Source organism: Ursus americanus, chromosome 12 (genome assembly GCF_024610735.1).
Source record: "Ursus americanus isolate L20-20 chromosome 12, mUrsAme1.1.p, whole genome shotgun sequence".
In the NCBI taxonomy this organism is placed as follows: Eukaryota; Metazoa; Chordata; class Mammalia; order Carnivora; family Ursidae; genus Ursus; species Ursus americanus.
This window is the reverse complement of record NC_142138.1, coordinates 794,819-814,720: the sequence shown is the minus strand read 5'-3', so window position 1 is coordinate 814,720 and position 19,902 is coordinate 794,819. Positions and strand designations below refer to the sequence as shown.

Here is a 19,902-nt window from a genome sequence, read left to right as displayed (position 1 = left end):
CCACTCAGACCATGTTCCTGCCCACCCACCCGGCTCCTCTGCAGCTCTCAGCACCGGCCCACTCGCCCCCCAGCCTGGGCTGGCAGCCCGCACCTGCCGGCCCCAGCCGCGCCCTGCGGCACGCTCCGCACAGGCCCTGGCAGGCATCTGAGAAGGGAAGGAGGGTCCCGCTGCAGCTGCCCGGACCCTCATGTGAACAAGGGGGACCGAGTCCCTGAGACTTGGACCGGGCTGCTCCCTGCGTGCGGCGTGGACTGTTCCCGCAGGCCAGGCAGGGAAGACGTGGCTGCTTGCACATCGCTTCCTGGTAGCTGAGCGGAGGGACAGGGGTGAAGCCGAGGAAGGCCTGGGGCTCTCGACCCCCCTGGTGACTTTAGCCTCTTGTGCTTTGCAGATTCTTGGGTCAGGGTTTGGGCATGAGGGTCCTGCCTCCTCCATTGAGCCAATCTGGGGGCCTCCGTGCCGGCCCCCACTGGAGCCACGTGGCGTTTCCGCGGACAGAACCCTAGGGCAGATTCAGCTTTGCCATGTGTTGACCTTTCTTCTGTTGGGCAAGCTGTTCCCAGCCAGAGAGGTGGGGCCGAGCCCTGTGGAGTTCGCCAGCCTTACCCTCTTCCTCCTCTTCTTGCTGGCCCCCTCCACTCTCTCTCGACTGGGTCCAGGGACAGTTTACCACATCCCCTGGCTCATGGCCCCTCTCTGACCGAGCTCCATCTCTGCTCTCCTGACCCCATCCACCGACCCCTGCCCTCCTCTGTCCTCTAGCCATCCTTCTCAGTGGACCTCAAACTTTCCCACCTAGGTTTTGGGTGCATGGAGGCACCCTCCCTCCCACTTTCTCTCTCTGATCTTCTTCTCTCTCGGCACCTCATGAACGATGTTGCAAAGGGTCCCCAGAGAGGACAGCTAGGCCTGGAGCCTGGCCCCTGCGTCATGGGTGCACCTAGCCCCAGAGCCCTGCCATGTCCAAGGCAGCACGGCCCAGCGTGCCTTGGCCCTGGATGTGGGCTCTGTCCCCACTCTGTCCCCTATAGTCCCACCCACTCCCTCTGGCCTTAGGTGCCCAGTGGAACGTTATGGAGAAAGAGAGGTGGGAATAATTGACTGACAATTTAACAGAGTAAAAAGCCTCTTGTCCAAAATACTTTTAAAGGTGAAGAAAGCAGGTCCCCCCAAACCAAGTGATTGTTAACACTAGAGCTGTAATGAGAACCCAGGACTCCTACCTCAGGCATCACCCCCATCATCTTCTTCTCCGTGAGCAGATCCCCCCTTCTCTGGAAGGAGTGGCAAAATCAGGTGGCCGATCCAGTGGTCTCCAGAGTGGGTCACAACTGCTGCCCCTGTTTCCAGGCTGTGTCCAGGGGCCCACCCTGTTCTTTCAGCGTGAGGAGCCCAGGCTTGCGAGTACGCCCCAGCCCAGGGCCGTCCGGAGCACACCTGTGCCCAGTGCACAGAGAACCATCTCGGGGAGCCTTCCCCCTGCCATGTGAGACCGGAAAAACCCATTTAGCTAAGTTCCCAGCCAGAGCAGTCTCTCTAAGGAGGGGTCCCTGTTAAGTTCACCCTGCCTTTTTGGAGAGAAAAGCCTCGGTCCCTGGCAGGAACATCTCTTTTCCAGAGTTCTTTTCATTGGAGGCCATGCCAAGCCTATCCGCGGTTCCTTCCTGGGTCCCTCTGAGCTGGCACAGAGCCCTGGAGGGGCCAGAGGGCATAACCTGAGCAGAGGGGCTGCAGACACCCCGCATGCCGGGGGCGTGGAGTCCTGGATGTGCAGGCTTGCCCACACTGCTCCGGAGGCCGGGTCCAGGAGGCTGTGTTCTCAACCAGTGATCAGGGAGTGTTCTGAGCTCTCTTCGAATGCTCATAGAGGCTTCCGGAAGACAGCTCCCTCAGAGCCAAAGCAGTAAGCAAATCCGAAATGGTGGCATCTCAAACTCTGTGACTGCAGAGAGGGGCCGGTCGGGGCTGGGCGGCGGCAAGCTGCAGCAGAGGCCACTTGCCCTGGGCTCTCTCCGTACGCGGGAGGGAGGGAAGCAGCAGGACGCTGAGGGTCATGTGTCCTCCTGGAGGGGCGGGCCTTTGGGCATCACTCAGGAACCTAGGGTGCCTCCGCTCAGGCCGCGGCTGCCTTCAGGCTGCCATCCCCTCCCTCCCCGCTCCCCCGTGGGCTCCGGCTGGGCCTGGTGGCCCCCAGGACCCTATCTCGCCACCACCTGGCTGCGCCCAGGCCCGGGGAGCCCTCCCTGTCCGTCTCTGTCTGCCCGTCTGTGTCTCCGTCTCCGTGTTAGACGTTGTACTCGGGCCCCTGGGCGCGAGCCGAGGCGTCTCAGGGAGTCGCGTGGGAAAGGCTGCCAGCATGTCCCCGTGGAGGTCTGGGGGTCCCCTTTCCTCTTCTCAGATGGTTCCCAGACACCAGCGGGGTGGCTGTGCCGCGTACAGGCCCCTGCACCGGTCGCCGCAGGGGACAGCGATGACAGCTGTGGGCAGGCGTCAGTCCGTCAGGCCTGCAGGGGAGCGGAAGGAGGGCAGGGGGTCAAAGCTGAATGAGGCAGAGTCACTGGCTGGTGCCCTCGGCAGAGGTCCCAACCCTCTTCCAGACACTCATCATTTTCCATCCGCTCGCCTTTCCTCCTTCATTCCAGGACTGTGGGGCTTCGGGTGGGGGCTGGCACGACTGTGAGAAGCTGTGAACTCTGCCAGGCAAGCCAAGGCTCTGCCCCTTGACAGAGAAATGGAGTCCGAGCCAAAAAAAGACGCCTGCCACCCTGGGGTACACCTCCCTCCATCCACAGAAGAGGCCCAGGGAGGGAAGGTCAGGGAGGGCACTGGGTAACACTCAGGACTGCTCAGCCAGCCTCGTCTCCTGTCACCCACACCACACGGCCTGTCCCAGCAGAGTCCCCTCAGACCACCCGACTCCTCCCTGCAGCCTCCAGGGGCCACCAGCTCCTTCTCCTGGGAGCCCCTGAGCCCAGACCGGAGTGAAGCCATTGGCCTCCCGTCCTCCACAGCCAGCATGGCTCCTGGCAGAGTCTCTGGCACTCAGGACAGCGTGGTGGTCACCCAGGCGGGGGTGGGTTCCCGGCGCGGGAGGGAAGGGGCTTCCACGAGGCAAGCGTCTGCGCTCTGCCAGGCACGCTCTGCTGCCCTCTCCCTGCACTGGCCCACCAGCTCCTCCCAGCACCCCTGAGAGGTCGGCATGACTTCAGAGTTGCAGCGGTGGGGGCTCCAAAGGTTGAGAAACTTGCCCAAGAGCGCGCAGCTAGCAGGCGGCAGAGCCCAGACTCAGACCCGAGCCGGCAAGCTCCTAGATCAGCCTGGGTCGACTCTGCCAGCGTGGAGCAAGCAAGCCCCCTGGAGCCCGAAACCTGGCTCTCGATGGGGCTCTGTGCTAACAGGGGGCCTGGGCTGGCAGGTTCACTGTGCTGGTCAGCCGGAGCCCTCCCGTGGCATCCCAGCCACCCAGACAGTCAGTAATCGTGTCTAATGGCATCACCAGCCCCGGGGCCCAGAGTTAGAGCAGAAGCGAGCAACCACCCTCCGCCCACCCCGGGCCTGGTGGCGCTTGGATTCCATGCTCTGTGAGGTTCCTTCCAGCATTTGCTTCTGCGATGAGGAGAGCATTGCCCATGCATGGTGATTGCACACCCATGTGTTCTCGGCACCTAACTTGGTTGAAAAGAGACCTAACCCTTCCTGAAGGAACATGTATAGAAAATAATGTCTTAGCCGGAACAAGCAGTGTGCACAGTCCTCTGTGGTCTGGGGCATCAGGGGACAGCGGGCCGGTCCCAGAACCTCAGGGGACCACTGACATCTCTGGCCTGTGGAAGCTGCCCTCCCAGCCCTTCACATCCTACCCAAGCTTTACTCGCTCATGACAGGGCAGAGGCCCCCCAGGTTAGATAGGGATCTTTGGGGACCCTCTGGCCCCAGAATGCCTCTGGAAGTTATGACTCCGCTTTCTCTTTGGCCAGGAGTAAAAGATCTAGTTTTCTGACTGGTTATAGGAGGAAAATCTGAGTGGGGAAGGGTACAGCCACAGACTGGGAATAAAGGGAAGAAAGAGGAAAGAAACAAGTCCTCTTCCATCCCTGCTGTCCTTGACCTGCATACCTCAGGGAATCCCGGGTTAAGGTTCCCATCACCCTCTCAGCAAAACCCTACAAATTCCTTAAAATTCTCAGAATGATTAGGAAGCACCCTCTGGTTCACCCGTGGACTCTGTCCTATTCACCTACCCACCCACCCATCCATCCATCTGTCCTCCCGTCTATCCATTTCTCCAATCTCCTAGTTTGTCTTCCTATCCATGTAACTTTCCATTTATTCTCTCATCCTGTCTGTTCCCCCTGTTCTCACTTCTCTCCTCCCACCAATCCATCCTTCCATCTACCTGCCCAGTCTTTTATCCTCCTGTCTGTCCCTCCTGCACGCAACTCCTCACCCGTGCAGCCCAACTGGCCACTTTCCCATTCACCCTTGCCTCTCTCCTCCTCTCCAGTTCTCCCACTTCCCATCTGTTTATTAGCCCACTTTCCAACTATCCTTCCATCAGGTTTCTCATCTAACCATCTATCCCTGTGTGTCTCTCCATTTGCTTATCTAACCATCCAGTGTCCTGTCCATCTGTCCATATTCTTCCTGTTCTTCCTTCACACCTGTTTTCCTCTTACCCACTTAGCCATCCATCCATCCATCCGTCATCCATCCACCCACCCACAAGTCTCTCTGTGCATCTGTTCAAGTGTCCATTCTTCTCTCTTCCATCTATCTATTCAAACTTGCCAATTAATAAACTCAGAGAGATGGAGCACCTGACTCAGGGTGCTTACAATTATATGAACGATCGTGTGCAAATGTAGCGATCTGCAGGGCCACGGTGAGACCATCAGGATTTGGGGGTGTCTGCCGAGCCCAAAGGAGCAGCCTGAGGCATCTGGCCTGCATCCTCCAGGGCAGACTGGGGTGCCCTGCCTCTCCTTCCCAGGATGCCCCTGCCACAGAGGTTTATGGCCTGTGACGCGCTATGCACGCCTAGGGGAGAACTGAGGTATCGCTCCCTGGCCCCCGATCCCACAGAACTGCTACCCTGCTCAACAACCGGGGGGCTGGATGGACCGCTTAGGGCCGAGTCAGGGATGCAGTGGGCAGAGGCTTTGCCCAGCCCTCCCTGCCTGGGTCTGCACGGCACAGTGGCCCGGGGGCAAACAAAGCCGAGAACATGATTTCTCCAAGGAAGGCAGGGCTTGGGCCCCAGCTTGGTGGCTCACAGGTCCCTGTCCAGCTGACTTCCCTGTACCTTCTGCTCTTTCTCTGTTCTAACAGTGACTTTGCCCTGGTTCCTCTTCCCAAACCTTGCGGGCGGCCCTATGCGTGGCCTCCGTCGGAAGGGCATCCTCAGTACCCATCCAGCACGTCGGTTAACAGGGGCCCTCGGGGCATCCGGGCATCTGAGAAGGCCAAAACTCCTGCTCAGTGAGGGTCACTAGCTCCTGGGCCCAGAGCTGAACCCAAAGCGGGAAAAACCTATTCCACATGAGTTGTCTTTTTAATTTCCTTTTTGTTTGTTTTTTGACCAGCATCTCACTTTCTCATTACACCCTCTGCCGTCTCCCAGCCCCCTCCCCGCCCTCCCCCAGCTCCTGGGTACCGTCCTGAACGTAGCTGTGGGGCTCCTTCCAGCCCGAGCACCTGGGCGCAGGGACATCCGGGCTCCTGCCCAGCCCCTGCAGCCAGCGGGGCCCTGACGGGTCTTCGAAGCCACAGCCTGCCAGCCAGGCACTGCGTCTGTGAGCCCCGGGCCTGCGCTGGCCCCTGCCCTGCAGCCGAGCCTGAGTCCCTTCTTTCTTTCCAGGGAATCTGACTAAGCACATGAAGTCGAAGGCCCACAGCAAAAAGTGCCAAGAGACAGGGGTGCTGGAGGAGCTGGAAGCCGAAGAAGGTAAGGAACCGCCAACTCCCTCCTCCCCCTCGTCGTCCCTCCTCGCTGTCTCCCCCTTCCCCTGCCTGCTCCTCCCCCTGCCCCCCATGCCCTCCCCTTCCTTCCGTCCTCCTCTCCCTGCTGTCTCCTCTCCCTCTTGCAGGCCCTCCCTTCAGTTTTCCCACCCAATGGGAGATAAAGGTTAAAGTCGCGGAGCGATCGCCCCCTCCTCTGCACGCACTCACGGTACAGGCTGCGCTGTCCTAGTGAGTGTGCCTTACCGTCTACCAACGAGGTGGCGGGCCTGACGCCTTGCGGGTGCTCAGTGAACGTGTGTGGAATAAACTAGCACATGAGTAGTGGCAGTCAACGTTGACTGAGCACCCACTACGCGTCAGGCGCGGCGTCAACACGTAAATCCTCACGGTGACGCCGGGAGGTACGTACTCTTATGCACTCCACGCCCGCGCCCCACACCGCCACACCCTGGGCATGAGCCCCACAACCGGGACTTTTAGAACTTGGGAAGCTTTCAAGGGAGCCAAAGCCAGACCTGACAGCCCCTGTCACCTCCCCATCTCATCCCACGTCCCCAGCACCGCACCCTGGCCAAAGTCCTCCATCAGCAAGAGGCACATGAGAGCCTTCTTCCGAAAAAACCCAACAGAGAAGGGGAGTCCAAGGCCCTGGCCAGCCACAGCATCTGGGGAGGAGGCCCGAGGGACTTTGGCAGGTGGACGCGCGGTGTCTCCCCCTGCCCGCCCCAGCAAGGGGGGGGTCAGGGAGGCCAGGGGTATTCCTCCTGTACGCAGCAACCCTTTGACCAGATTCCCTAAAATAGAATCAGGATTTAGAGTGTGACAAAGATGGGTGCGTGTGTGCATGAGTGTGTCTTTGTTTTTCTGATTTCAAGATCTATTTACAGTCTTACAAAAGAGTTAAAGCATGTTTCCTTTTAGATGGAATAAATCACCTTTACTGAACTAAACACAGTGAACTTGGGGCTGTTCCCGCTAAAATGAGAATGTGGGGTTACCAGGCTTATCCAGAATGTACATTAGGCCATTTACACCTGTTGTCTCACTGAGTCCTCATAACTAGCAGTAGAAACTTGTGTGGCCGCATTTCAAGTCGAGGAAAGTTCAGCTCAGGCAGGTAAAGGCAGCCACTCAAGGGCACACGAGAACGCTGGCTGCACACCGCCCCAGTGCCTGGTGGGCTGGGTCTGGGGGAGCAGGAGCCTGAGCCCAGAGCCTGCCCTGGCACCACACCGACCACCCATGGAGGGACCCAGGGCCAGTCCCTGCCCCTCTCCCAATCTCGTTTTCCCAATGAGACAAAAAAAGGATAACCGTCCCACCTTGTTTGAGGTAAAATCAGTGCATTTATTCTAGAAATAATTACTGAACATCCGCCCTATCCCAGGTCCTATTCGAGCTGCTGGAGATCCCACAGTGAATAGAACTATGTTTTATTCTGGAAGCTTACATTCTCGAAGGGAGCAGGGCAGTGAACATATGCGGGATAGGACAGGGCCAATGAGTAGGAAGCAAAAATGTGAGTGAGGGGCTGGAAGATGTGGGGAGGGTTCACTCTGGTAGTGAGCAGAGAATGTGAAGGGAGGGGTCAGGAAGCTGGTGGAGGGTGCGGGGAGGGGGTATGGGGAAGGGCTCTCCCCACAGAGGGAACAGAAGGTGCAGAGTCCCTGAGGACCCGAGTGGGGGGAGATGAACTCAGAGAACAGGGCCATGAAGGTCAAGGGATGGACTTGGCAGTGCAGTGGGGTAACGTCCCCCAACTTTCAGTGACTCCGTGTGCAGAAGACGGTCAAGAAGGGGTGTGGCTGGAGGCAGTTATCAGGCCGAGCGCACGTTGGCTTGGACTGGGTGGAGGTGGGGAGAAGTGGCTCTAGAAATATTCTGCGGGTGGAGCCGACAGGTTTTGCTACCACAACGGGGGACTCCTGGTGCCATGAGCAAAAAGGAGCCAAGAATGAGTCTGAGGTTTATGGCCTCAGAAACTGGAAGGACGGAGTTGCCACTTCCCGTGGTGATGAGGAAGGTTCAGGGAGGAGCCTGTCTGCTGGACACCAAGTGGCACTGGGGAGCACAGCCTAGGAACCACTGCCTCCCTGTGGCCAGGTCCCCGCCGCAGCCCCGCCCCTGACAGTGAGGACGTTGAGCACCAGCGCCACCGTGTGGCCAGACCCCCTCGGTGCCCTCGCAGGCTTCATTCTGCATCTCCTCCTTGGTCCAGGCCTGGAGCTGGCTGGGCTTTGTGGATGGAGCCTTGCCGGTGATCCCAGCAGTGGACTGGCAGCGCCATGAGGGGCACTGGGAACGGGCCACCCGGGCAAGGGCATCCTATACAGCCCTGCAGGAGCCCAGGTGTGAGGGGCCTGAAGAACCCTGTTCTGGGCAGGGGACCCTTGGCTTCCATCATTCCTGCCCTGAGTGCCTAGGGCCGGCCACTCTGGGCCTACGTCCTCATCCATAAAGAGGCTGTTTCGGAGCCTTCCCTGCTGGATATCAGGGGACACCGGTCTTGACTCTCCCACACTAGTAGAACTCCCCCTCTGACCATCAACCTCGAGATGCTTGCAACGCTGACCGTCTGCTTGAGGTACTGGGGTGCTTGAGATACTTGCTAGGTTTTATTGGGTACTTACTATGTGTCAGACTCTCACGATCCTCCCAGCAGCTTCATGAGGTGGCTTTTATTGCTTTTACTCCCATTTTACAGATGAGGAAACCGAACATAGAGAGAGAAAGCCAATTATACAACATCAGACAGCAAGGAAGGGTCAAGCTGGGATCCAAACCCAGACCGTTTCCTGCTTCTCAGTGAATAAACATCATTTTTATACTGGCAGTGTAATAATGCAAGCGTTATAAACCTGAGTCCTGACTCAGCCACGACTCCCTGGCTGATCTTGGGGAGGAAGCCCTTGCCCCCTCTGGGCCTGGATTTCCCCATATGTAAATCAGGGGTGAGGCTAGTTAACTGCTGGGTCTGAAATAGGTCCGAGGCAGGGCCTGGGATACTGCAGCTATGTGTTTTGCATACCCCCCCTTCCACATCCCTCCTGCCTTTCCCTCTGCTCCCTGCTGCCAGGAGACCCTGCCCTTGCTCCCTTGGCCTGTCCTTCACAAGCCAACCCCAGTTCCACCCCGTGGTTTTTGACCCACCGTCATCTACTCCATGCGTCGTCCTGCTGCTGCATGCTGAGCACTCAGAAGCATAAACACTAGGCTTTCAAGCCCCAGGGCCGCAGGGCATGGTGGGGTTTGGAAGCCCGGCTACACCGTGGTCCGAGTCAGCTTGTGTGTCCAGCTCTCTTGGTCGGTGGTGAAACGGGTGCTGGTGTGTCGGAGTGAAGTGGTGGGCCGGGCGATACGCCCGGCAGGACCCAAACCCTCAGGAGCCTGACGGGTGGGCCAGATGTTAGCAGAGCTCTCCCTAGAGTCCTGACTGCTGCGCATTTCACAGATGCCCACACTGGACTGGTGTCATGTTAAAAGTGACCCAGCTGGTTGGGGCTGCCCCACCAGAAGCCAGACCCAGAGGTATTCCAGAGCTCCATTCCCTCCTGGCTGGGAGCAGCAGGAGCTCTGCAAGGGCAATAGGTCCTCTGGACAAGAGCAGGGGGGATGGGACCCTGCTCCGCAGTCTGAGGCCAGATTAGCCCAGAGGCCAGGACCTGCCACCTGCCCGATGGTGCTAGGCCATGGTGGCAGATGTGTGTTTAGGCGGACTACGGCCGATGCTGCTGGGCCGGCCAGCCTTTCTGCTGTGTCCAGAAGAGATCTCTTCATGAACGTGTTGAGTGGCCATAATTATTTCAGCCACTTCTCTGTGCCAGGTGTGTGTTCACTCCTCCCAGCCAACCCCGTGAGGGAGGTAAGACTGTCTCATCCGTTTGACAACACAGCAAGGTGACTTCCCTGGCTCAGGGGGGAGCCAGCACGGAAATCCTAGTGAAGAGACAAACTAAAAACAAGGCTTGTCTCATTTGCTATGGTTCAGTCCCAGCCCTAGGACTTATCTTACTTGAGCAAGGTACTTAATCTTGCTTACCTTGGTTCCCTCCTCTGTAACATGAAGATAAGAACAGTGCCGACCTCACGAGATCATTTGAGGACTAGACGAAGGTCTTAGAAGGAACCTGGCACAGGGTAGATACAAGGTAACTGTTGTTCACTGAGATTCTTTACAAAGTGTTCCCATACCTGTCGTGGCCCCATCCTCTCCACAAGCTCAGGCCGCAGCTACCAGGCCTGGTTTGCAAACAAGGACATGGGCACAGAGGGTGGCGCGTGGGGCCGGCTGTGACCCCGGGCTCTCCTGTGTCCACCCCTCAGGAACCAGTGATGACCCATTCCAGGACTCAGAAGGGCGAGAGGGCTCAGAGGCCGTGGCGGAGCACCAGTTTTCAGACCTGGAGGACTCGGACTCGGACTCGGACCTGGACGAAGACGAGGATGAGGACGAAGAGGAGAGCCAGGACGAGCCATCGGGCCCGGCCTCAGAGGCACCCCTGCCTGGCCCACCGGCCCCGCTGCCGGCAGACTCCTCCCCCGGTCCCGGCCCTCAGCCCCCAGACGCCTCCTCCGGCAGCCAGGCCACGCGGGGCAGCTCGGAAGCCGAGCACTTGGCAGCCGGCATTTGCTCCACGTCCAGCCAAAGCGCCCTGTGCCTCCCCCGGCTGGGACCAGCCCCTTCGGGCCCTGTGGAGAAGGACACAGGCTCAGCCCTGAGCTCCAAGGCTGTGTCCCCAAGAAGGCTATGGTCCCCAAGCAAAGAAGCAGGCAGCCGCCCACCACTGACCCACAAACACTCACTAACCAAAAGCGACTCGTCTCCCCAGCGACACTCACCGGCCCGAGAGCCACAGACCTCCGCCCCCAGCCCGCCTGGCCCCCAGACGGGCCCTCTCCCTTGTGGGTCTCCAAGACTCGAGCTGTCTCCTCTCACCTCCCGCCCCCTGGGAAGGGAACTGCCCTCTCGAGCGCATCCGCCCCCCGAATACGAGGGGGCCCCAGACGCGGGCCCCCCGAGACACTCACCCACCAGGAGACGGTCCCCGGGCCAGGCCGAGTCACCGCCACAGTCAGCGCTGCCAGGGAAATGGGCCTCGGCCGGGCCGGGCAGCCCCACAGCGGGCGAACGCGGCCCAGGCTCGGGGCTGGCCCCGCGGGCTCTCCACCCGCCCGCACCTCTACCTCACAAGCTTCTCGGCAGAAGCCCCGAGACCTGCGCCTGCACGTGGGTGAGTTCCTGCCCCTGAGCAGCTGGGCTGCTCGTCTCTGGTGGGGGGGGGGAGGGCACAGAGCACTCTTCCCTGAGGCAGCCGCCCCGCAGCTACACAGCCCTGCCAGCTCCGTGATCGCTCATAACCTAGCAGATGTTTGGGGGGGGCCCTCCTGGGGGGGGATCCTGAAGCCAGCAGAGGCAGCAGAGCGTGGTGGCATTCCCTTCCCCCGCCCCGACCCCACACCTCCAACAGCCCCGTCACCAGCAGCCTCAGAGACGCCACAGCCAGCGCCACAACCGTCATCACTGTCCCTGTCCCTGCCCCAACGCCATCTCCGCCATCACTACACGAACAAGCCCTGGCCACCGCCGGGTCAGCTCCATCAGTGTTGCCACGTCGGCAGCCCAGAAGCATCCTGTCACTGTCACCACGATGCAACACCATCACTGTCAGCTTCCCTCTACTTCCCAGTGCCTCTTCTGTCGCCATATTGTCATGACCCCACACCACCAGTCACTACCAGCAGCATGGACACCACCACTCAGGGGCTCAAGCTCCTGGAGGGGCACAGGCTGGGACTCTTCCCTTGGTTTTTAATTCTGGAGTCACGTTACAATTCCTGACGGTGGGAGAAGGTAAAGAACCTAGAGTGGGAGCTCACACCCAAGGGTCGAGTTGGGTCAAGACCGCTCTAGGAACAGGAAAGGCACAGAACCAGGATTGAGGGCCAGGCGCAGGGCAGTCAGGCGCACTGGCCAGAGGCATGAGGACCGTGGGGTCACTGCAGGGCTGGGGACAGCCCCCCCCCCGAGTGCACTAGCCCGAGGCAGCACCGCGGGCAGGGAGTCAGAGCTCCGCTCCCTCCCTGGCCCATCCAGGACTCCTGTGTGCCCTCAGCCGAGCCCCCCTCCCTGCTGCCCCTCATCTTTAGGCCTTGGGGTCTCCATGTGCCAGCACGTAGCCCTTGCCTTACCCTGTCTTATTTTCTGACCCCAGCAGAAGGCCGCGTCCTGGAGTCCCTCCGGCTCACCTGGCCCTGCTCACCCTCCCTCCTCCCGACCCTTCTCGGCCCCCCACGACTTCCACGGCCACACCCCAGCCCGGACAGAGAACATCTTCAGCCACCTCCCTCTGCACTCCCAGCACTTGGCCCGCGCCCCGTGCCCCCTGATTCCCATCGGTGGGATCCAGATGGTGCAGGCCCGGCCTGGGGCCCACCCCCCCCTGCTGCCGGGGCCCACCACCGCCTGGGTCAGTGGCTTCTCGGGAGGTGGCAGTGACCTGACGGGGGCCCGGGAGGCCCAGGAGCGAGGCCGCTGGAGTCCCACGGAGAGCTCGTCAGCCTCCGTGTCACCTGTGGCTAAGGTATCCAAATTCACACTCTCCTCGGAGCTAGAAGGCAGGAACCACCCCAAGGAGAGGGAGAGGACGAGTGGGGGCCTGGGCAGGCCTCCTGACTGGGAGCCCCGAGGGGCCGAGGGGCCCGCCCACAGTCCCCGCATCCCGCCTGAGGCCTCGCCCCGGCCACCCCCGGGCCGCAGGCCAGAGTCCCGGAGCCCCCGCTTGGAGTCACCACGCACGTTGGCCAACCCCGTGGCCTCCGCCGCCTCGCCCCTGGACCGCAGCAGTTCCGTAGGCTGCCTGGCAGAGGCCTCCGCTCGCTTCCCCGCCCGGAGGAGGAACCTCTCTGGGGAACCCAGGACCCGTCAGGGCTCCCCTGAGCCCTCAGGAAGTGGGGGGCCTGGGGCACTTCCACACCAGCCCAAGGACAGAGGCCCCCCAAGCACTTAGCCTCTCTCCGACTGCTTCAGCATCTGGCTTCCGGTGTTCAGCAACAGACGTTTCCAGCCAGCTTCCTCGAATCAGCTCGCTCTCATGGGCTCCCTCTCCCATCTGTCCATCTGTCCAAGCAGCTTCTGCGCAGCCCCCAACTGTTCTGTCTTCCCACGTATGCAGTTATCTGTGCCTTCTTCTATACCTTTTGTTGCTTGAAAAGAAACAAAACAAAACACACGCACACATAAAAAAAAAAAAAAAAACCACCCATGAGGAGTTTGAGGCTGTGAATATTTTGTGCTTTTTTGAGAAAGGGTGTAGGTGGGGCCTCAGCCTGGGCCCCTGCGGTCTGCAGCCATCCCCCAAGGCTGGCAAGAGGTAGCCATTTGCTGAGGGGAAGGGGGATGCACTGAAGGAGGAAAAAAAAGAGAGAGCGAGAAACTTTTTAAAAATACATAATTAAATGTAAAAGCGAGCACTCCTGTGTACAGACGTTTACGGTTCCTGTGTATTTTGCCACTTCACTCCACCCCAGCTAGTGGCCACCCTCACTGCCAGCAGAAGGGCCAGCAGCCCAAGGCAGAGGGACACAGGCAGGGGGACCCCACTCAGCCTCCACAGGCAGGCCCAGAAAACCCCAGCCTTCTTTTTCTGAAGGACAAGAAAATGTTACCTTCCCTAGGATTTCAACACAAGTAGTAGGAGCAGACAGTAGCTAGGAGCTTGCTGGTTCCTCCAGGGCTCCCTGATACCCAGGTGGCCTGAGTTGTGGACCCATCCTGGCATCCTGACAAATTTCCCCAGCGCCCCACCCTCCAACCCCTCCCCTATCCTCCACCCCTAGCCCCTAAGCTGTGAATGGAGCCCTGATTCTCCTGGTTCCCGAGCACCGAACTGAGGCCTTGCTTCAGGGCCCCAGCTACAGGCTGCCTCCCTTGTTCTAGAAACTACCAGAAGGCTGAAGTGACAGGGCCCCTAGGGGTCAAGATCCAAGGTGCATTGCCTTGCCATTCCTGAGGCTGGAGCTTGGGTTTCGTTGCATATTTGGTCCCTAGGGTTCAAAGAGCCCTATTTCTTCCATGGCTGGGCTTTTCCAGTGCTTAGCACTGGACGTTCATAGGGACCTATTTCAGGACCTCTTTTCAGCAGGACTGGATTACCCCCTCCCACCATCCCCACTCCACACACTGTCAGGCCTCCACTACCCCAGGAAGTACCCAAATCCATGACTGGTGGGAACTGCCCAGGCCTGTTTGTTGGCTTAACTCTCTTTTAAAAATCTCTCTCTCTCTCTCTCTCTCTCTCTCTCTCTCTCTCTCTCACACACACACACACACACACACACACACAGAAGATGGTGTTTGGTACTTCTCCGAGCTTCCTCAGATTCTCTTGACCTACAAGAATTGTCCTAAGTCAACCAAATTCTTCTCCAAAGCAATCAGTACTAGCCAGTGTCTCCTCCCTGTATTTCATGGGACAAAAACCTGCTTTGTAAGAAAAATAATGTGACCAGAAATTAAAATCCCAAGTTGAAATATAGAACTCATGTTTATCCTGCCCCGGGAGAGGCAGGTTTTCTGCCAACCTTCCAGAATTTCTTTTCTTCTGTTTCTACAAAGGGGGAGAACGCACAGGGACCGCTGTCCTTGGCCCACCTGGGCTAGGTGCTGAAGCCTCTTTGCAGAGCAGGGAATGCCCTGACCTGTCCTCAGTCCTCAGCCAGGCCACTGAATCCTGTGCCCGGGGCCTCCTGAGCTGTTGAAGTTGTATAGACAGGACACTGGTTGCGGCCATAATCCCTCCTCTGCCAGTTCAGGGCCTTTCCTTGCCTGGCCTCTGCTGAGGAGACAGGCCAGCCCCAGGTTCTGCTAAGACACAAACCGGACAATAAGGAAGGGCTTCCCTGGGGGTAAGGTTAGCCGGCAGTTCTCAGCTCCCTGGCCCAGAGTCCAGGGCTCCCGCCCACCCTGGGAGAAGGCCAGCAAGCCCAACCTTGACTATATTGGCACTGTTTTGGCCTCACAGGAAGTGGGAAGGTGCCTGGTCCCAGTTACAGCCCAGGCTTCCCTTACCCTCACCTCTCACCCCTAGCAGTGGACACTTCTAGCCCCGGGGCCCGGGAGCTGGATAAAGGGCATCGCTTCAGCCCAGGTTTGAAACCTTCCTGGGCAAGATCTTCCAGCCCAGACCTACAAAGTAGCAGACGGGGGTTTCTGATAGCTGCGCCAAGCCCCTGACCTTGGGCGTGGCCAGGCCTCTCCCCCCAGCCATGGACCTCCGCTCTCCTGGGCGTCATTCCCCTGTTCTTAGACCGCTGACTGAGATTTCCTTCCTGGGAGACCCAGTCATGGACAGTGTGGCCAGCAGGGGAGGGGCCTCACAGCCACTGAGGCCCACGGGCCCAGGCACAAGGGACAAGAACCAGGAGTCACCGGAGATCCATTTCTCAATGACAGGGACACAATGCACAAAGAGAATCTGGCCGAAGGGCTGCTGCCCCACTCCTATCTCCAGAGGGATAGAATCAGTGCCACCAGCCTGGGACAGATGTCTCTGGGCACAGTGCTAACCCCTCCTGCCAGACTCTATCCCTGCTCCCCTGAGCACAGAGGCCCCAGCACACAGACACCTCCATAATTTGGAAAAGGACTCTCACTCCATGCCCTTCCCGGGGCCCCCTGTCCCACTCTCAACCACTCCCACATTTGTAGTTTGTATGTGACACTCCTGTCCCTGTTAAGGGAAACAGTACCCAGAGCAGTGCTGATTTGTTGCCACAGACACCTGTTTGGCTTGGTCGAAATGTGTGGGCTAGCCATTCCTCGGTCCAGGCTCGCTCTGGTCCTTGGCTGTTGACAGTGTGGCTGGAACCAAATGGCAGAGGTCTCAGAGCCAGCCCTCGCCATCTGTTGGGGATTCCAAGACACTCAGCCCCCAGGCCTACCCTCCAGGATGCCCTCCACCCGCAGCAAGCTCAGGGCCATTCTGTGTACTAACCCCATTCTTCTCCAGGGCACCAGTCCACAGGGCCCACCCCCCGGCCCCTCACCCATGGCTTACACTCTGGCCCAACCACAGAGACCTGCCAGGACGCTGACAGCAGCAAACTGCCCATTCTCCCTTTTCCATCACCTCCAACTTCCAGACCCAGAAAGCCCTCTGCCTCCCTCTGTGGGAAAAAGTCTGAAAGAATTAGCTTCCAGATCCCGGGAGCCCCATTCCATTCTCACCCTGCACTTCTGAACAGGAACCAGCGATACATCTGAGCTGACCTGCTCTCCAGCCCTTTCTCCAGAAAAAATCCTCCTTAAAGCAAAAGTCCTGCCTCCGAGACAGATCTGCAGCAGTGAGCAGGGGGAGAAAGTTCCCGAAGGCCTGTCCCGCAGATTCTGCTTCCGTGTTGTGGCTCCAGTCTGCTTTCCATTAGAAAACCGCTTCAGCACTTACGATCACTTTACTAAACCTAGTGTTTAAAAAAAGAAGAAGAGAAAAAGAAACAAAAAAGAAACGTGTAGGCAAATGTAAGATATATGCTCCCTGTAAGATAAATATTTGCCTTTTTTTTCTAAAAGGTGTATGTATTCCGTATGTGAAATTGTCTGTAGAGAGTTTCTATGTTCTTAAATGGCAATACATTCCAAAACCGTCCTGTAGATATGTACAGCAGCCGTACCGGGATGGGGTGGTTTTGCCTGTAATTGTATTTGAACCCCAGTTTCTACACTTGCATCTTGCAATGTTGGTATGGTATATATCAGTGCAAAAGAAAAAAAACTCAACAGAAAATCCATGCAGGTCTAAAGCACAGTCTGATGCACAGAAGGAAGACACTGCTCAGTATTGATGTGCGACCTTTGTTGTAAATTACACCTGTACTGTGAATGAGAGGTTTTTACAAGTATAATAATTGCCTTTATTACAGCTCCGGCTGAGCGTTCAGCCTGAGGATATTTTTAAAAAAAACACACACACAGCACGTTGGAATAAATTTGAAAATCCCAACATAGCCCTGCTCCCCTGGCTCATGGTTTTTCTTGAGGTCAGTAGAATGTCAGAGTGGGAGGGACGCGTGGTGTCTCGAGGGCTACAGAGCAATCAGGCCCAGAGGAGGCAGGCGAGTAGGCCCCAGGCACACAGCCAGGGCCTCACGTGGCCCCTCGTTTCCAGGCCTGGCGAGGAGCACCGGACATAGCACCACTGTGGTCTGGGATCCATGTTTCCTGGGGCTGCCGTGGCTAAAAACAACAGAAATCTACTCTCTCACAGTTCTGGAGACCAGAAGTCCGAAGTCTTGGTGTCGGCAGGGTGGGTTCCTTCTGGAGGCTCTGAAGGAGGGTCCGATCCACACCTCCCCCAGCTTCTGTGGCCGCCAGCGAGCCTTGGTGGGCCTTGGTGTGTAGCCCTGACACCGGACCTCCGATTCTGCCTTCCTCCCGCTTTCTCCGTAGGTTCCCTCCCCCACCTTCTCTTCTAAAGACACTGGTCATGGGATTTGGGGCCTCCCCTAATCCAAGATGATCTCATCTCTGGATCCTTAACTGAATACATCTGCAAATACCCTTTTTCCAAATTAAGGTCACACTCAGGTTCTGGGGACTGGGGCATGGGCTTCACTTTGGAAGGCCGTCATCCAACTCACTACAGAGTAAGACCTGCAGTCAGATCATGACACAGCCACTGACTCCTGTGTGACCTTGGGCCAATTACACAACCTCTCTGGGCCTCCATTGCCCAACTATAACATGGAAAATGGGTGTGGGATTCAATGAGATGGTGTATACAGGGTGGCTAATGAAGCCTTGAACAGAGTAAGCTTTCAAAAATCTTCTCTGAGCAGGCCTGGCACGGGTGGGGGGGGCTGCGGATACCGGGGAGAAAAGGCAAGCATGGATCCCCACCTTTCGCATTCCGCAATGATTTGCTGAGTGCCAGTGAGGGGCCGATGGTTGGATACAACAGTAGGCAAAACAGTCCCACTCTCGAAGAGCTTACATTCTGACACGTCATTGCGTGTACATTCCCTCCTAATGACATCATTAATGACCTAATCTCAGCGGCCATAACTGCCGTGGCAGGAGAGAGCAAAAGCTCTCGTCCAGACTGGGTCTGAATCGTCCTAGAGACCTTTCTTTGAAAATGCCTAAGGGTCAGAGGAGGAGGGGAAGCCATAAGAAGTTCAGCCTGGGAACTAAGAAGCTCTGTTCCGGCCACGAGGGGATTGCTGCTGACTTTGGGAGAGTCTGGCCTAGCACGGTGCCCGGTGCATAGCGGCCCTTCACGGGTACCGCCGGGCGTCGAACAGAGGGCGGGAAGCGGGGACAGCAGATCTGGACGCCTTCCCAGGGGAGAGTGGGGCAGTAGTTGGAGGGGGCATATGGGGCCCAGGGAAGAAAGACTTGCGGTGCTGCGGGGCGTGGGGGGCGGGGGGAAGCTGATGGGAAGGAGTTGGTGACAATCACGCTCACACAGACACACCCTCCATGGCGACCCACGGGAAGGGGTGCAGGGGAAGTCAGCCTGTCTGCTGGGTGAGAGGAAGTTGAGGGCATCCCTGCGGAGGGATTTCTCTGTGAAACGGAGTGGGGCCACCTGAAGATTGCCGACTTGCGGGAACAAGGCACTGAGTCCCGGCTGCTCCCGGCGTGGTTTCTCCCGCTGCGCTCCCCAGCCACGGTGCGGGCGGCCAGGTCGGTGCATCGGGAGCAGGGTTCTGTCCAGCCGGGGGACAGAGGGACAGGGGGGTGCAGGAGGTGAGACTATCGGCAAACGAAGAGGTGAGTTATGCCAACCAAATTCACGGGCCGGGAAGCAAACGGGTGACTGATACAGAGAGAGGCCAGTGGTCAAGTGACAGGGGATTAGGAAATGCAGAAAGGCTGTGAGCTGTCTTCGCTCACGATTTCAGAGGCGAGCCAGGTGTGGCAGAGAATGGCTGGCCTCTGGCGTGGCTGCTGGGGTGCAGGGAGCGAGGAGGCCGCTGCAGAGCGACAGGCCACGGGATGAGTGGCCGGGGCGTGGAGGTCACCTCTGGTGCCTGCAGGGCTTGGGGGGAGACTGGGGTTCTGAGCCAGGGAGCAAGGAGCAGTCAGGAGAGGGGCTGCCTGCCGCAGAGACAAGCACCCCTGAAGCTCAGGGGCTGACTCAGCAGAAGCTTGTTTATCCCCCAGGCCACACTTCCGATGTGGGTCAGCAGGGCAGCTCTACGGATCCCAGTCGCTTAGAGAGCCAGACTGATGGAGGCTGACTCTCCAGGCTCGCATGACCTCAGAGGCACATGGAATGAGCGCTGTGCTCCCTTGCACGGACGACTGCTTCCAGCTGGAAGCAAACCTCCCTCCACTCACTGAATTTCAGTGGCCAATGCAAGTCACGTGGGTGGGCCTAAAGGAAGAGGCCAAGAGTACCTAGAAGCAGCCCTCATGATAATCACACAAAGCTAGGGCTGCCCAAAATCAGTAGTGCCCAGGAGATGAGCAGATGTCAGCGGTGGCAGGGGGCAGGGCGGGGCCTGATGACGTCAGCCTCAAAGGGCTGGATTTTTCCAGGCAATGGAAACACAAAGGTCTAGAAGGGGCCCCGGAGAGGGAATATGGCCTCTGGCATTAGAATCATGAGGTGTGCAAGGATGACGAGCCACCAGCAGAGCGGTCGCCTGAGAGTAAGTCCTTGGGGACCCTGGGTCTCAGCCCAGGCTAGTGGGGAAAGTCCCACCCAGCCCCCCAGAAAGAAGAGCATTCGTGTACACCACACGCTGTGCCTAGCGTTTTACAAACCTGATTTGCAGTCCTTACACAACCAGGGAGATGCGAGTGTCGGCCCCCATCGTCAGGGGAGAGAGCACCGCCACCAGCCGCAAGCGCGTAGCTAATCAGAGGCAGCGTGAGGGCTGACCTGACGCGGGGCCACGTCCTCATGGAAGCCCCTCTCCCTTCCTTCTCTCGGA

The 19,902-nt window shown here is 58.4% G+C and overlaps 1 protein-coding gene across 5 annotated transcripts in view; it reads left to right on the top strand.

Moving 5' to 3' along the window:
* Positions 1-16,965, top strand: part of HIVEP3 (HIVEP zinc finger 3) — a 451,785-nt gene extending 434,820 nt beyond the window's left edge. For 4 of the 5 annotated variants that reach the window (XM_087865782.1, XM_087865783.1, XM_087865784.1 and 1 more), the window contains 3 exons: positions 5,861-5,947; positions 10,288-11,195; positions 12,177-16,965. In XM_087865782.1, the coding sequence (XP_087721908.1) occupies positions 5,861-5,947; positions 10,288-11,195; positions 12,177-12,971 (1,790 nt within the window). In that variant the 3' untranslated portion in view covers positions 12,972-16,965. The remainder of the gene's footprint in view (positions 1-5,860; positions 5,948-10,287; positions 11,196-12,176) is intronic. The other variant, XM_045799842.2, reaches the window with a different exon arrangement.
* Positions 16,966-19,902: the final 2,937 nt, after the last annotated feature.